This window comes from Carcharhinus amblyrhynchos, chromosome 1, assembly GCF_965287045.1.
Source record: "Carcharhinus amblyrhynchos chromosome 1, sCarAmb.v2.hapA, whole genome shotgun sequence".
NCBI classification, from domain to species: domain Eukaryota; kingdom Metazoa; phylum Chordata; class Chondrichthyes; order Carcharhiniformes; family Carcharhinidae; genus Carcharhinus; species Carcharhinus amblyrhynchos.
In genome coordinates, this window is record NC_137324.1 from 2,318,320 (window position 1) to 2,335,859 (window position 17,540).

The 17,540-nt window shown below is 43.8% G+C and overlaps 1 protein-coding gene across 1 annotated transcript in view; it reads right to left on the bottom strand.

Moving 5' to 3' along the window:
- Positions 1–17,540, bottom strand: part of LOC145348472 (zinc metalloproteinase-disintegrin-like protein H4 subunit A) — a 564,739-nt gene that overhangs the window by 180,808 nt on the left and 366,391 nt on the right. Inside the window, exon 13 of the mRNA XM_080196661.1 lies at positions 4,716–4,824. Within this exon, the coding sequence (XP_080052787.1) occupies positions 4,716–4,824 (109 nt within the window). The remainder of the gene's footprint in view (positions 1–4,715; positions 4,825–17,540) is intronic.

Below are 17,540 nucleotides of genomic sequence, written 5' to 3' on the forward strand. Positions count from 1 at the left end.
CTCTACCAATAAAAGCTAACACACCGTACGCCTTCTTAACAACCTTCTCAACCTGGGTGCCAACTTTCAGGGAGCTATGCACATATACCCCGAGATCCCTCTGCTCATCAACACTACCAAGAGTCCTTCCATTGGCCCTATATTCTGTACTCCTGTTACTCTTTCCAAAGTGAAGCACCTCACACTTTTCCATATTAAACGCCATCTGCCACATCTCATAAGAACATAAGAAATAGGAGCAGGAGTAGGCCATCTAGCCCCTCGAGCCTGCCCCGCCATTCAATAAGATCATGGCTGATCTGTCATGGCTCAGTTCCACATTCCCACCCTCTCCCCATAACCCTTAATGCAACCCGCGTCTTAAAAATATTTAGCGAGGCAGCCTCCACCACTTCAACAGGCAGAGAATTCCAGAGATTCACCACCCTTTGAGTGAAGAAGTTCCTCCTCAACTCCGTTCTAAACCGCCCCCCCTTTATCTTGAGGCTGTGCCCCCTGGTCCTATTATCCTTTCTGAGCAGGAAGAGTCTCTCCACCTCTATCCTATCCATCCCATTCATCATCTTATACGTCTCAATGAGATCCCCCCTCATTCTTCTAAATTCTAATGAGTACAAGCCTAATTTATTCAGCCTCTCCTCATAGCTCAACCCCCTCAACTCCGGCATCAGCCTAGTAAACCTCCTCTGCACTCCCTCCAAGGCCAAAATATCCTTGCGTAAGTACGGCGCCCAAAACTGCACACAGTACTCCAGCTGCGGCCTCATCAATGCCCTATACAGCCGCAGCAAGACCTCCCTACTTTTATATTCAATCCCCCTCACTATGAAGGCCAGCATCCCATTTGCCTTCCTGACCACCTGCTGCACCTGCAAGCTGGGTTTTTGCGACTCATGCACAAGGACCCTAAGGTCCCTCTGCACCGTCGCCTGCTGCAGTTTTTTGCCACGTAAGTGATAATCCTTCCTACCATTCTTCCTACCAAAGTGGACCACCTCGCACTTGCCAGCATTAAATTCCATTTGCCATTTCCTGGCCCATTCGCCCAGCCTATCTAGATCCTTCTGTAGACTCTCCACACCCTCTGCACAATTTGCCTTTCCCCCAATCTTGGTGTCATCAGCAAATTTTGACACCCTACACTCGGTTCCCTCCTCCAGATCATCTATATAAATGGTCAGCTCTGCAGCTTATCTATGTCCCTCTGCAAACCGTAACATCCATCCTCACTGTCTACAACTCCTCCAACTTTGGTGTCATCAGCAAAGTTACTAATCCATCCTTCTGCACCCTCATCTAGGTCATTTATAAAAATGACAAACAGCAGTGGCCCCAAAATAGATCCTTGAGGTACACCACTTGTAACTGAACTCCAGGTTGAATATTTCCCATCAACTACCACCCTCTGTCTTCTATCAGCTCACCAATTCCTGATCCAAACGGCTAAATCACCCTCAATCCCATGCATCTGCATTTTCTGCAATAGCCTACCATGGGGAACCTTCTCAAACGCTTTGCTAAAATCCATATACACCACGTCAAGTGCCTTACCCTTATCCACCTCTTTGGTCACCTTTTCAAAAAACTCAATAAGGTTTGTGAGGCACGACCTACCCTTCACAAAACCGTGTTGACTATCCCTAATCAATTTATTTCCCTCGAGATGATTATAAATCCTATCCCTTATAATTCTTTCCTAAACTTTGCCGACAACAGTCTATAATTCCTAGGATGGTCTCTACTCCTCTTCTTGAACAAGGGGACAACATTTGCTATCCTCCAGTCTTCCGGCACTATACCTGCAGCCAATGATGACATGAAGATCAAAGCCAAAGACTCTGCAACCTCCTCCCTAGCCTCCCAGAGAATCCTACAGTAAATCCCATCCGGCCCAGGGGACTTATCTATTTTTTACACTCTTAAGAATTGCTAACACCTCCTCCTTATGTACCTCAATCCTGTCTAGTCTACTACCTGGTATCACAGTATTCTACTCGACTACACTGACTTTTTCCTATGTGAATACTGATGAAAAATACTCATTGAGTGCCTCTCCTATCTCTTCAGGCTCCACGTACAACTTCCCACTGCTGTCTCTGACTGGCCCTAATCTTGCCCTCACCAATCTTTTATTCTTGACATACCTGTAGAAAGCTTTAGGATTTTCCTTGATCCGATCCGCCAAAGTCTTCTCATGTCCTTGATCTATGTGATCCAAACTGATTGGAGTAGGTGTAGCTCCTCCTCCAAGGCTTGATCTTATTTGCATCTTAGCCAAAAGGCCGAGACGCCGCTTTAAAAAATTGCTTCAAAAGAAGCTGAAATGTAACCTAATGACTTCAACCAAGTGTAGCATGTTGATACCACACTTGATCCTAGCCAAAAGGCCAAGAAATTGTCTTTTTTTTCATTAGAGGAGGAGGTAGGGAGGGAAACGCTGAAGTAGTGTTTCGAGTTTTACTGTCCCTTCACAGCAGCTCCTCCACAAATCACCTTCTGGTCACAGTGATTGCATCTATGCAAATCTTACCTGCAACAGCCAATCAGCTCTGCCATTCTGCTGCCCTCACCTGGAGACTTACCTTCACACGATGATGGAAGATGTCTTCCAGATGTCCAGCTTCTGGTTGCAGTGACTGCACAGATGCAAATCCTAGTGTGAGGATTCCTGCTTTTCTGAATATAAATATAAAAGTGGCAACACAAGTGGATGAGGTGGTCAAGAAGGCATACAGCATGCTTGCCTTCATCAGCCAGGGCATTGAGAATAAAAGTTGGCAAGTTATGTTACTGGTGTATAAAACTTTACTTAGGTTGCATTTGGAATATTGCATGCAGTTCTGGTTGCTAGAAGGATGGGGATGCTTTGGAGAAGGTGCAAAGAAGGTTTACCAGGGTGTTGCCTGGTCTGGAGGGTTTTATGTATGTGGAAAGGTTGGATAAACTTTGTTTTGTGTTTTCATTCGAAAGACAAAATTGTGAGAGGCACAATTTTGTAGACAGGGTGGAGAATCAGAGGCTTTTTCCCAGGCTGAAAAGATCAAATACAAGTGGACACAAGTTCGAGGTGAGGGGGGGAATGTTTAGGAGAAATGTGAGGAAAGTTTTTCACACAGAGCCGGTGGGTGCCTGGAATGCATTGTCACGGCAGCTGGTGGAAACAGGCACATTAGCAACATTCAAGATGCTTCTTGATGTACATGATTGGGAGGTGAACAGAGAGATAGAAACCATGTATGTCAACGTTCTCAATATCAACAAAACAAAGGAGATAAGCATTGACTTCAGGGAGTGCAGTGGAGAACAAGCTCCTAACTACATCAATGCAGACAAAGTAGAAATGGTTTCTCAAGTTTCTCAGTGTCCATATCACCAACAGCCAGCCCTGGTCCCTCCATGCCAACGCCTCTACTTTCTCAGAAGATGAAGGAAACTTGGCATGTCAGCTACGACTCTCACCAACTTTTAAAGATGCACCATAGAAACCAATCTTTTTGATTGTGTCACAGCTTGGTATGGCTCCTGCTCTGCCCAAGACCACAAGAAATTACAAAAGGTGATAGGTCGAAGCCCAGTCCATCACACAAACCCCCATCCCACCCATTGATTCCATCTACACTTCCCACTGCCTTGGAAAAGCAGCCAAGATAATGAAAAACCCTGGACATTCTCTCTCCAACTTTATTCCACTGGGGAAAAAGATAAAAAAGTCTGAGGTCACGTGCCGACTGACTCAAGAGCAGCTTCTTCCCTGCTACCGCCAGGCTTTTGAATGGACCGACCTCGCATTAAGTTGATCTTTCTCTGCATTGTACCACTATACTGTACTATACTATACAGCTATACTGTAACACTGCAGTCTCTTCTTTCCTTCTCTATGAATGATATGCTTTGTCTTATAGCATGTAAGAAACAATACTTTTCACTGTATACTAATACATATGACAATAATAAATCAAATCAAATCAAAAGTGTCAGCGTAAGACTGTGGACTGAAGGTCCTGTTCCTGTGCTGTATCATACATTGTTCTTTATATTACTGACTGCAACCTTAGTATACAGGACACAATTAAAAATATGTGCTAAACCTGGAAGGATTGTGAACTGCGTATCGAAAGGACACAGACAAGTTGTTGAAATGGGTGGACAAGTGGCAGATGAAATTCAACATGGAAAAATGTGAAATAATTTTGTTGGGAAGAATGGTTAGAGAAAATGTAGAGTACAATTCGAAAAGGGCTGCAAGAGTAGAGCAATTTGGATGTAGCATAAAAGCAAATCACTGCAGATGCTGGAATCTAAAACCAAAAGAGAAAGCACTGGAAAATCTCAGCTGGTCTGGCAGCATCTTTAAGGAGAGGAAAGAGCTGACGTTTTGGATTTGGATATATATGTGTATCAATCATTGGAAGTGACAGGCCAAGTTGAGGGAGAAGTCAGTCTTGGCTCCTGGGTTTTAAAATAGGGATTTAAATTACAAAACAAAGGAAATAATGATAAAACTTATTCAGCATCAACTAAAGTATTGCATCTGGTTCTGGGCTCCACACTTTAGGAAGGACATGAAGATTTTTGAGAGATTGCAGAATAATGAGGGTATTTAAAGATGATTATGAAATAGGATAAACAGCATAATCTTTTCAATTCCTTAATGTATAAATATCTTACATTAGAACTGGTCATTCTGAAAAAGCAGGTATTTGTGAAAAACTTACTCAGGCGAGCACTGTATGTATTGACCATGTTGATCCTTGCCACAGTTTCCAAATTTATCTCCTACTTCATTGTTCTGATGATAACAATAATTTATAGCAGATACTGCACCTAACAGAGAAATAATGGGAGAATGACAAAGATTCTGCAGAGTGAAAATAAACGAGACTGCTCCATGCCACATGTGCCAACACCCACCCTACCTCAGTGAGAAGCAATGGAGTTTAGAGAATGTAAGTTGAAAGGAAATGCCAGGTGAAGGTATTATTGAACTTGGAAAATTGTAAACCATGTATCTCAGGAAGACCCATGCACCTCCTCAGCCATTCAATAAGAACATGGCTGAGCTTTCATCTGTATTCATTTTCTTGATATTTTCCATTTGCTTAGAAATAAGCTTATCAGATATTGACTGGGAATCTTCCAGCCCATTTTACCGGGGCCCATTGGAGGAGATGATGGTGTTGTGGCAATATCACTGCACTAATAAGCCAGAGACCTTCATTAAAACTCCGGGACATGGGTTCAAATCCAACCATTTCAGCTGGTGGAATTTAAATCCAATAAATAAAATCTGGAATTGAAAGCTAATCTCAGTAATGACTGTGGAACTGTCATTGATTGTTGTAAAAATCCGTCTGGTTCACAAATGTCCTCCAGGGAAGGCAATCTGCTGTCCCTAACTGTTTGGTCTACATGTGACTCCAGAGCCAAAACAAGGTGGCTTACTCTGAAATGCCCTCTGAAATGGACGAGCAAGCCAATCAGTTCAAGGCTAATTAGGAATAGGCAATAAATGTTAGCCCAGCGAGTCGAGATTTACAGCATGGAAGCAAGTCCTTTGGCACAACTTGCCCATGCTGCCTTTTGTTTTAGCCACTAAGCTAGCCCCAGTTGCCCACATTTGGCCCATATCCCTTTATACTCATCTTAACCGCGTAACTGTGTATATGCTTTTTAAAAGGCAAAATTGTACCTGCCTCTACTACTACCCCTGGCAGCTCATTTCAGATACTCATCATTCTCTGTATGAAAAAAATGCCCCTCTGAACCCTTTTTTAGTTTCTAGTTTTAGACTCCCCTGCCGTTTGGAAAAGATGTCGACCTTACTTGTGCTTCTCATTGTCTCATAGACCTCTATTACATCACCCCTAAGCCTCCCATGCTCCAGGAAAAATAATCCCAGTCTATCCAGCCTCTCCTTATAACTTAATCCATCAAGTCCCGTTTGTGTCTGAGTAAATCTTTTCTGCACATTTCATAGTTTAACAATATCTTTTCTATAATAGGATGACCAGAATTGCACACAGTATTCCAAGTGTGGCCTTACCAATGTCTTGTACAACTTCAACAAGATGTTCCAACTCCTGTATTCAATATTCTGACCAATGAAACCAAGCATAAGAACATAAGAACCTAAGAACTAGGAGTCGGCCATCTGGCCCCTCGAGCCTGCTCCGCCATTCAATAAGATCATGACTGATCTTTTTGTGGACTCAGCTCCACTTGCCCGCCCACTCACCATAAACATTAATTCCTTTACTATTCAAAAATTTATCTGTCCTTGCCTTAAAAACATTCAATGAGGGAGCCTCAACTGCTTCACTGGGCAGGGAATTCCACAGATTCACAACTCTTTGTGTGAAGAAGTTCCTCCTCAACTCAGTCCCAAATCTGTTCTCCTTATTTTGAGGCTACGCTCCCAGTTCTAGTTTCACCCGCCAGTGGAAACAACTTCTCTCGTCTATTCCCTTCATAATTCTATATGTTTCTATAAGATCTCCCTCATTCTTCTGAATTCTAATAAGTACAGCCCAGGTCTACTCAGTCTCTCCTCATTAGCCAACCCTCTCAACTCCGGAATCATCGTAATGAATCTCCACTGCACTCCCTCCAGTGCCAGTGTATCCTTTCTCAAGTAAGGAGACCAAAACTGTACACAGTACTCCAGGTGTGGCCTCACCAGCACCTTATACAGCTGCAACATAACCTCACTGTTTTTAAACTCCATCCCTCGAGCAATGAAGGACAAAATTCCATTTGCCGCCTTAATTACCCGCTGTACCTGCAAACCAACTCCCTGAGATTCCTGCACAAGGACACCCAGGTCCCTCTGCACAGCAGCATGCTGCAATTTTTTACTATTTAAATAATAGTCCATTTTGCTATTATTCCTACCAAATGAATGACCTACATTTACCAACACTGTATACTATCTGCCAGACCCTTGTAGACTATTATATCCCTTTGCAGACTTTCAGCGTCCTCTGGGCACTTCGCTCTGCCACTCATCTTTGTGCCATCTGCAAATTTTGATACACAACACTTGGTCCCCAATTCCAAACCATCTCTGTAAATCATAATTAGTTGTGGTCCCAACACTGATCCCTGAGGCACACCACTAGTCACTGATTGCCAACCAGAAAAACATCCATTTACCCCCACTCTTTGCTTGCTGTTAGTTAACCAATCCTCTATCCATGCTAATACATTACCTGTAACACCGTGCACCTTTATCTTATGCAGCACCCTTTGGTACAGCACCTTGCCAAATGCCTTCTGGAAATCCAGATACACCACATCCACAGGTTCCCCATTGTCCACTGTGCATGCAATGCTCTCAAAGAATTCCAGCAAATTAGTCAAACATGACCTGCCCTTCATGAACTCATCCTTCTTTCTGATGGGACAATTTATATCCAGATGTCTTGCTATTTCTTCCTTGATGACAGATTCAAGAATTTTCCCTACTACAGAAGTTAAGCTAACCAGTCTATAGTTTCCCGCCTTTTACATAAGAACATAAGAAATAGGAGCAGGAGTAGGCCATCTAGCCCTTCAAGCCTGCCCCGCCATTCAATAAGATCATGGCTGATCTGTTGTGGCTCAGTTCCACATTCCCGCCCTCTCCCCATAACCCTTAATCCCCTCTCTCATCAAAAACCCATCAACCCGCGTCTTAAAAATATTGAGCGAGGTAGCCTCCACCACTTCAACGGGCAGAGAATTCCAGAGATTCACCACCCCTTTGAGTGAAGAAGTTCCTCCTCAACTCTGTTGTCTACCTCCTTTTCTAAACAGTGGTGTCACATTGGCTGTTTTCCAAGCTGCAGGAACCACCCCAGAGTCCAGCGAATTTTGGTAAATTACCACTAGTGCATTTGCTATTTCCCCCACCACCTCTTTTAGTACCCTGGGATGCATTCCATCAGGACCAGGAGACTTGCCTACCTTTAGCCCCGTTAACTTGCCCAACACTACCTCTTTCGTGATAATGATAGTTTCTTGGTCCTCACCTGCCATCGCCTTCCTGTCATCAATTTTTGGCATGTTATTTGTGTCTTTCACTGTGAAGACCGACACAAAATACCTGTTCAATGTCTCAGCCAAACTCTTATTTCCAGTTATTACATCCCCCTTCTCGTCCTCTAAAGGACCAATGTTTACTTTAGCCACCGTTTTTCAATTTATATACTTGTAGAAATTTTTGCTATCTGTTTTTATATTCCAAGCTAGTTTACTCTTATAATTTATCTTACTTTCCTTTATGGCGTTTTTGTGCCTTTCTGTTGACCTTTAAAGATTTCCCAATCCTCTAATTTCCGCTAATCTTTGCCACTTTGTCTGCATTTTCTTTCAATTTGATACCCTCCTTTATTTCCTTACTTATCCATGGCTGATTATCTCTTTTTCTAAAGTCCTTCTTTATATACATAGAACACTACAGCACAAACAGGCCCTTCGATGCACAAGTTGCGCCAATCATATCCATGCCTACCTGGCCATAGAACTATCTGTAACTCCCAATCCCATTAAATCCCATATACTCATCCAGAAGTCTTTTAAAAGACCCCAGCGAGTTCGCCTCCACCACCACCGATGGCAGCCGATTCCACTCACTCACCACCCTCTGAGTGAGAAACTTACCCCTAACATCTCCTCTGTACCTGCTTCCCAGCACCTTAAACCTGTGTCCTCTCGTAGCGACCATTTCAGCTCTGGGAAATAGCCTCTGAGAATCCACCCTATCTATACCTCTCGACATCTTATAAACCTCTATCAGGTCGCCTCTCAACCTTCGTCTCTCCAGGGAGAAGAGACCAAGCTCCCTTAACCTATCTTCATAAGGCATGCCTCCCAATCCAGGCAATATCTTTGTAAATCTCCTCTGCACCCTCTCAATAGCTTCCACATCCTTCCTGTAGTGAGGCGACCAGAACTGCGCACAGTACTCCAAGTGGGGTCTGACAAGGGTCTTATAAAGTTGCAGCATTACCTCCCGACTCCTAAACTCAATCCCTCAATTAATGAAGGCCAGTACACCATACACCTTCTTCACCACATCCTCCACCTGCGAGGCTGATTTAAGAGTCCTATGCACCCGGACCCCAAGATCCTTCTACTCCTCAACACTGCTAAGACTCCTACCCTTGATATTGTACTCCTGCATCCCATTGGACCTGCCAAAATGGACCAGTACACATTTATCCGCATTGAAGTCCATCTGCCACTTCTCCGCCCAGTCTTGCATCCTATCTGTGTCATGCTGCTTATCACTGGTATATACTGAGCGCTGTGAAAGATCGCTTTCAAAGTCATAGTCATAGAGTCATACAGATTTACAGCATGGAAACAGACCCTTTGGCCCAACTTGTCCATGCTGCCCTTTTATTTTAAAACCCCTAAACTAATCCCAATTGTTCGCATTTGGCCCATATCCCTCTCTACCCATCTTACTCATGTAACTATCTAAATGCTTCTTAAAAGATAAAATTGTACCTGCCTCTACTACTACCTCTGGCAGCTTGTTCCAGACACTCACCACCCTCTGTGTGAAAAAATTTCCCCTCTGGACACTTTTGTATCTCTTTCCTCTCACCTGAAATCTATGCCCTTTTGTTTTAGAATCCCTTACCTTTGGGAAAAGATATTGACAATCTACCTTGTCTATGTCCCTCATTATTTTATAGACCTCTATAAGGTCACCCCTCAGCCTCCTACGCTCCAGAGAAAAAAGTCCCTGTCTATTCAGCCTCCCCTTATAACTCAATCCATCAAGTCCCAGTAGCATCCTAGTAAATCTTTTCTGCACTCTTTCCAGTTTAATAATATCCTTTCTATAGTAGGGTGACCAGAATTGCACACAGTATTTCAAGTGTGGCCTTACCAGTGTCTTGTACAACTTCAACAAGACATCCCAACTCCTGTATTCAATGTTCTGACCAGTGAAACCAAGTATGCCGAATGCCTTCTTCACCACTCTGTCCACCTGACACTATACTTTCAAGGCGCTATGAACATGTACTCCTAGATCTCTTTGTTCTGTAACTCTCCCCAACGACCTACAATTAACTGAGTAAGTTCTGCCCTGGTTTAATCTACCAAAATGCATTACCTCGCATTTGTCTAAATTAAACTCCATCTGCCATTCGTCAGCCCACTGGCCCAATTGATCAAGATCCCGTTGCAATTGGAGATAACTTTCTTCACTGTCCACCATGCTACCAATCTTGGTGTCATCTGCAAACTTACTAACCATGCCCCCTATATTCTCATCCAAATCATTAATATAAGTGACAAACAATAGTGGGCCCAGCACTGATCCCGGAGGCACACCGCTGGTCACAGGCCTCTAGTTTGAAAAACAACCCTCTACAACCTCTGGCTTCTGGCTTTTGCTACCAAATAAAACTTTTGGACTTTAACCTGGTGTTGTGAGACTTCTTACTGTGTTTACCCCAGTGCAATGCAGACATCTCCACATTCTGTCAAGAAGCCAATTTTGTATCAATTTAGCTACCTCACCCTAGATCCTGTAAAATTTAACTTTATGTAACAACCTACCGTGCGGTACTTTGTCAAAGACCTTGCTAAATTCCATGTAGACAACATCAACTGCACTGCCCTCATCTACCTTCTTGGTTACCCCTTCAAAAAAATTCAAATTTGTGAGACATGATTGTCCCACTCACAAAGCCATGCTGGCTGTCTCTAATCAGTCCTTACATCTCTAAATGCCTGTAGATCCCGTCTCTCAAAATACCTTCCAACAACTTACCCACCACAGATGTGAGGCTCACTGGCCTGTATTTCCCAGGCTTTTCCCTGCAGCCCTTTTTAAACAAAGGCACAACATTTGCCATTCTCCAATCTTCAGGCACCTCACCTGTGACTATCGATGATTCAATGATCTCGGCTAGCGTATCCACAATTTTCTCCCTAGCCTCCCACAGTATCCTGGGATATACCTCATCAAGTCCTGCAGATTTCCTCCACTGTTGCTCAATTGTCTCACCATAAAGTTTTTGCTCCCAGTCTACCTTAGCCAACTCCTCCCTCATCCCATTGTAGTCTCCTTTTTTTAATCACAAGACACTGGTATTGGATTTTACCTTCTCACGCTCCATCTGTATTTTAAATTCAACCACACTGTGATCGCTTCTTCCAAGAGGATCCCTAACTGTAAGATCATTAATTATTCCTGTCACATTACACTGGATCAGATCTTGTTCCCTTCTCAGCTCCATTACATACTGTTCAAGGAAGCCATCATGGATATGTTCCAAGAGCTCCTCCTCAAGACTGCCTTGACCGACCTGGTTTGACCAATTGATATGTAGATCAAAATCCCCCATGATAATTGCTGTATCATTTTTACATACATCAGTTATTTCTTTGTTTATTTCTTGTCCCAACACAAAGTCATTATTTGGTGGCCTATAGACTACGCCTATTGGTCATGACCATCCTACAACCATGTCCCTGTAACGGCCACCAAATCATACTCGTTTGCAATGATTTGTGCCATCACTCATTTACCTTGTTTTGAATGTTGCAAACATTCAGATAAAGTGCCCTTATGCTAGTTTTTGTACCTTATTTTTGAATTCTAACACTTCCATTAATAACACCTCCTGAGTTCTCCCTCCTTTTAACATTTCTCCTGATTTTTGATGTAGAACCATAGAATATTACAGCACTTCATCTGGCAGCTCATTCCACACTCCCACCCCTCTCTTTGTGAAGAAGCACCCCCAATGTTCCCTTTAAACTTTTCCCCCTTCACCCTTAACCTAAGCCCTCTCGTTTTTTTTCTCCCCTAGCCTTAGTGGAAAAAGCCTGCTTGCATTCATTCTTTCTATACCCATCATAATTTTATGCACCTCTATCAAATCTCCCCTCATTCTTCTACGCTCCAGGGAATAAAGTCCTAACCTATTCAATCTCTCTCTGTAACTCAAGTCCCGGCAACATCCTTATGAACCTTCTCTGCACTCTTTCAATCTTATTTACATCCTTCCTGTAACTAGGTGACCAAAACTGTACACAATACTCTAAATTCAGCCTCACCAATGTCTTATATAACCTCACTATAACACTTCAACTTCTACGCTTAATACTTCGATTTATAAAGGCCAATGTTCCAAAAGCACTCTTTACGACCCCTGTGATGCCACTTTTAGGGAATTATGTAGCATAGAACATAGAACATAGAACATTACAGCGCAGAACAGGCCCTTCGGCCCACGATGTTGCGCCGACCAGTTAAAAAGCAATGACCCACTAACCTAAACCAATCCCTTTTCGTCCATAAACCTATCCACGGATCTCTTAAACGCCCCCAAACTAGGCGCATTTACAACTGCAGCAGGCAGGGCATTCCAATCCCTCACCACCCTCTGGGTAAAGAACCTACCCCTGACATCCGTCCTATAACTACCACCACTTAATTTAAAGCCATGCCCCCTCGTGCTAGCTTTCTCCATCCGAGGAAAAAGGCTATCACTATCCACCCTATCTAAACCTCTAATCATCTTATATGTTTCAATAAGGTCCCCTCCTAGCCGCCTTCTTTCTAGCGAAAACAACCCCAAATCCCTCAGTCTCTCCTCATAGGACCTCCCCTCCATACCAGGCAACGTCCTGGTAAACCTCCTCTGCACCCTCTCCAAAGCTTCCACATCCTTCCTGTAATGTGGGGACCAGAACTGCACACAGTACTCCAAGTGCGGCCGCACCAGAGTTGTGTACAGTTGCAACATGACGCTGCGACTCCTAAATTCAATCCCCCTACCAATAAACGCTAAGACACCGTATGCCTTCTTAACAACCTTATCTACTTGATTCCCAACTTTCAGGGATCTATGTACACATACACCTAGATCCCTCTGTTCATCCACACTCTTCAAAGTCCTCCCGTTAGCCCTATACTCAACACATCTGTTATTCCTACCAAAGTGAATTACCTCACACTTCTCCGCATTAAACTCCATCCGCCACCTCTCGGCCCAGCTCTGCAACCTGTCTAAGTCTCCCTGCAAACTATGACACCCTTCCTCACAATCTACCACATCACCGACTTTGGTGTCATCAGCAAATTTACTAATCCACCCAACTATACCTTCATCCAGATCATTAATAAAAATTACAAACAGCAGTGGCCCCAAAACAGATCCCTGAGGCACACCACTCGTAACTGAACTCCATGACGAATATTTACCATCAACCACTACCCTCTGTCTCCTATCCGCCAGCCAATTCCTGATCCAATTTCCTAGATTACCCTCAATCCCATACATCAGCATTTTCTGCGGAAGCCTACCATGGTGAACCTTATCAAAGGCCTTACTAAAGTCCATATATATCACGTCAACTTCCTTACCGCCATCCACCTCTTTGGTCACTTTCTCAAAAAAATGTATCTGTATTCCCAGATCTGTCTGTTCTACTGCACTCTTCAGTGTCCTACCATTTACTTTGTATATTCTACCTTGGTTTGTCCTTCCAAAGTGCAATACCTCACACTTGTCTGCATTAAACTCCGTCTGCCATTTTTCAGCCCATTTTTTTAGCTGGTCCAAGTCCCCCTGCAAGCTTTGAAAACCTTCCTCTCTGTCCACTACACCTCCAATCTTTGTACCATCAGCAAATTTGCTGATCCAATTTACCACATTATCATCCAGATCATTGATATAGGTGACAAACAACAATGGACCCAACACTGATCCCTGCGGCACTCCACTCGTCACAGGCCTCCACTTAGAGAAGCAATCCTCCACAACCACTGTCTGGCTTCTTCCATTGAGCCAGTGTCTAATCCAATTTACTACCTCCCCATGTATACCTAGTGACTGAACCTTCTTAACTAACCTCCCATGGGGGACCTTGTCAAAGGCTTTACTGAAGTCCATGAAGACAACATCCACTGCCAGTTTCCTGGTAACTGCCTCAAAAAACTCCAATAGATTGGTTGAACATGACCTACCACCGTGTTGACTCTTCCTAATAAGTCCCTGTCCATCCAAGTATTTGTAGATCTTTTCTCTTAATACTCTTCCCAATAATTTACCGACTACTGACGTCAAACTTACTGGCCTATAATTTCCCGGATTACTTTTTGAGCCTTTTTTAAACAGTGGAACAACATGAGCTATGCTTCAATCATCCGGCACCTCACCTGTGGATACCGACATTTTAAATATATCTGCCAGGGTCCCTGTAATTTCAACACTCGTCTCCTTCAAGGTTTCAATCAGGAGCCACAGACTTGCTGAGGCCATGGTATCCAGCAAGAAGCTCGCTAAACAGCCTCCGCGAATATCTTCTGGTCCATTGCACTGTTAAGTCAGTGCAGCACGCTGAAAAAATTGCCCCTGATATTTTTTTACAATCAAACCGGAACCCCAATGACTGATGGACACAAATGATTGTGCAGAGAGTTTCCTTGAGTAAGGACGGGAGTATTCATAGTATCAGGGATGCTGAGCTGGATAGGCCATGAAAGCAGGTCTGGGATCTGTGTGAGTCGGAGAGTCAGGATAGTGAATTGGCACTGACAAAATCTAGGGTCAACCATGAGAAGAGCTAAGAGCTATGTCCTGGAGTATCAGAGGGTCATATAGGGTAATGTGATTCGAGTACACATTCCACTTTGAGGGGCCGGAAAGGGAATTTAGCAAGGGAAGATTATTGGTAAGTGAAGTCAGATAGTTTGACGGGATCTACCTTCTAGATATGGGTGACCAACAAGCCCGATCACCGGACCCTATAACTGGTAACTTGTCGTGTGTTTTGACTCACTCTGAGGGTTAACAAGATCACAACTAAGGGGAGGTGATGTCCTCATGGTAATATCGCTAGACTATTAGTATAGAAACTCAGTCATGGAAGAAGCTCAGGTTCAAATCCGCCACAGCAGATGATGGAATTTGAGTTCAATAAAAAAAATCTGGAATTAAGAATCTACTGATGACCAGGAAACTCATCTGGTTCACTAATGTCCTTTAGGGGAAGAAATCTGCCATCCTTACCTGGTCTGGCCTATAGACTGAGATTACTGAGAGAGACAAGAAATGAAATTGCTGGGCCTCTAACAGAAATATTTGTTTCTTCAATGGATACAGGTGAGGTCCCAGAGAATTGGAGGATAGCAAATGTTATTTAGGAAGGGTAGCAAGGATAACCCAGGTAACTATAGGCCAGTGAGCTTGATGTCCTTGGTGGGGAAACTGTTGGAGAAGATTCTTAGAGATAGGATCTATACATATTTAGAACTGAGTAGTCTCATCAGCGATAGACAACATGGTTTTATACGAGGGAGGTCATGCCTCACAAATTTGGTTGAGCTTTTTGAGTAGATGACAAGAATGATTGATGAGGGAAGGGCCTTGGATGTCGTCTACATGGATTTTAATAAAGCCTTTGTCAAGGTCCCTCATGGCAGGCTGGTGCAAAAGGTTAAATCACACGGGATCAAAGGTGAACTAGCTCGATGGGTATAGAACTGGCTTGGCCATAGAAGACAGAGGTAGCAGTGGAGGGGTTATTTTCTGATTGGAGATCGGTGACTAGTGGTGTTCCGCAGGGCTCTGTACTGGGACCTCTACTGTTCTGTGATATATATAAATGATTTGGAAGAAGATGTAGCTGGTTTGATCAGTAAGTTTGTAGATGACGCAAAGATTGCTGGAGTTGCGGATTGTGATGAACATTGTCAGAGAATGCAGCGGGATATAGATAGGCTGGAAGATTGGTTGAAGAAATGGCAGACGGAATTTCGTCCAGATAAATGTGAAGTGATGCATTTTGGTGGACCTAATGCAGGGGGGAGCTATACAATAAATGGCAGAACCATCAGGAGTATAGACACACAGAGGGACCTGGATGTGCAAGTCCACAGATCCTTAAAGGTGGCAGCACAGGTGGAAAAGGTGGTGAAGAAGGTATATGGCATGCTTGCCTTTATTGGACGGGGCATAGAGTATAAAAGTTGGCAGATGATGTAGCAGTTATATGGAACGTTGGTTAGGCCACATTTGGAGTACTGCATCCAGTTCTGGTCGCCAAACTACCAGAAGGACATGGAGGCTTTGGAGCACGTGCAGAAGAAGTTTACTAGGCTGTTGCCTGGTATGGAGGGTATTAGCTATGAGGTGAGATTGAGTAAATTAGGGTTGTTCTTCCTGGAAAGACAGAGATTGAGGGGCAACCTAATAGAAGTTTATAACATTATGAAGGGCATAGATAGGGTGAACAGTTGGAAGCTTTTTCCCAGATCGGAAATGACAACACAAGGGCTCACAAGTTTAAGGTAAGGGGGGCAAGATTCAATACAGATATGCGGGGGACGTATTTTACACAGAGGGTGGTGGGGGCCTGGAATGCACTACCAAGCAAGGTGGTCGAGGCGGACATGGTAACATCATTTAAGACTTATCTAGATAGCCACATGAACAGACTGGGAATAGAGGGATACAAAGGGATAGTCTAATTAGGGACACATGATTGGTGCAGGCTTGGAGGGCCGAAGGGCCTGTTCCTGTGCTGTATTGTTCTTTGTCCTACCTGTGACTCCAGAGCCACAGCCTCCAGAGTGTGATTGGCTCTCAACTGCCCTCCAAGAGCAACTTGGGATAGGCAATAAATGCTGGCCAGCCAGCATTGTGTAGCACAAATCAATAAAACAAAACAATGCTAAGAGGAACCATGTCCTCTGCCATGGATAAAAGGGAAGGTTGGTATGAGGTAGTTGAGAAACATTCACAGGGTAAATGGTCAGAATGCACAAAATACATTGGAATGTCAGGGACCCTCAGAGAATCAGCTAGGGAATGAAACTGGGCAAATTGGGAAACAAATTCAGAAAAATTGAAAAACCATTGGCAATAGCATAACAGTAATGTCGCAGCTATATAGGACGCTGGTCAGACCCCACTTGGAGTACTGTGCTCAGTTCCGGTCGCCTCATCACAGGAAGGATGTGGAAGCCATAGAAAGGTTGCAGAGGAGATCTCCAAGGATGTTGCCTGGATTGGGGAGCATGCCTTATGAGGATAGGTTGAGAGAGCTCAGCCTTTTCTCCTTGGAGAGACGAAGGATGAGAGGTGACCTGATAGAGGTTTATAAGCTGTTGAGAGGTATTCATCAAGTGGATAGTCAGAGGCTATTTCCCAGGGCTGAAATGGCTGCCACAAGAGGACACAGGTTTAAGGTGCTGTGGAGTAGGTACAGAGGAGATGTCAGGGGTAGGCTTTTCACTCAGAGGGTGGTGGGTGCGTGGAATGGGCTGCCGGCAATGGGGGTGGAGGCGGATTCGATAGAGTCTTTTAAGAGACTTTTAGATAAGTACATTGAACTTAGTAAGATAGAGGGTTATAGGTAAGCCTAGTAATCTTTAAGGTAGGGATATGTTCGGCATAACTTTGTGGGCCGAAGGGCCTGTATTGTGCTGTAGTTTTTCTCTGTTCCTATGTTTTTATAGCATGTTGTGTGAAGTCCCTAGGTAAATCTGAAAAGCAAGTTAACAATGTGACAGGTCAAAGTGAAAG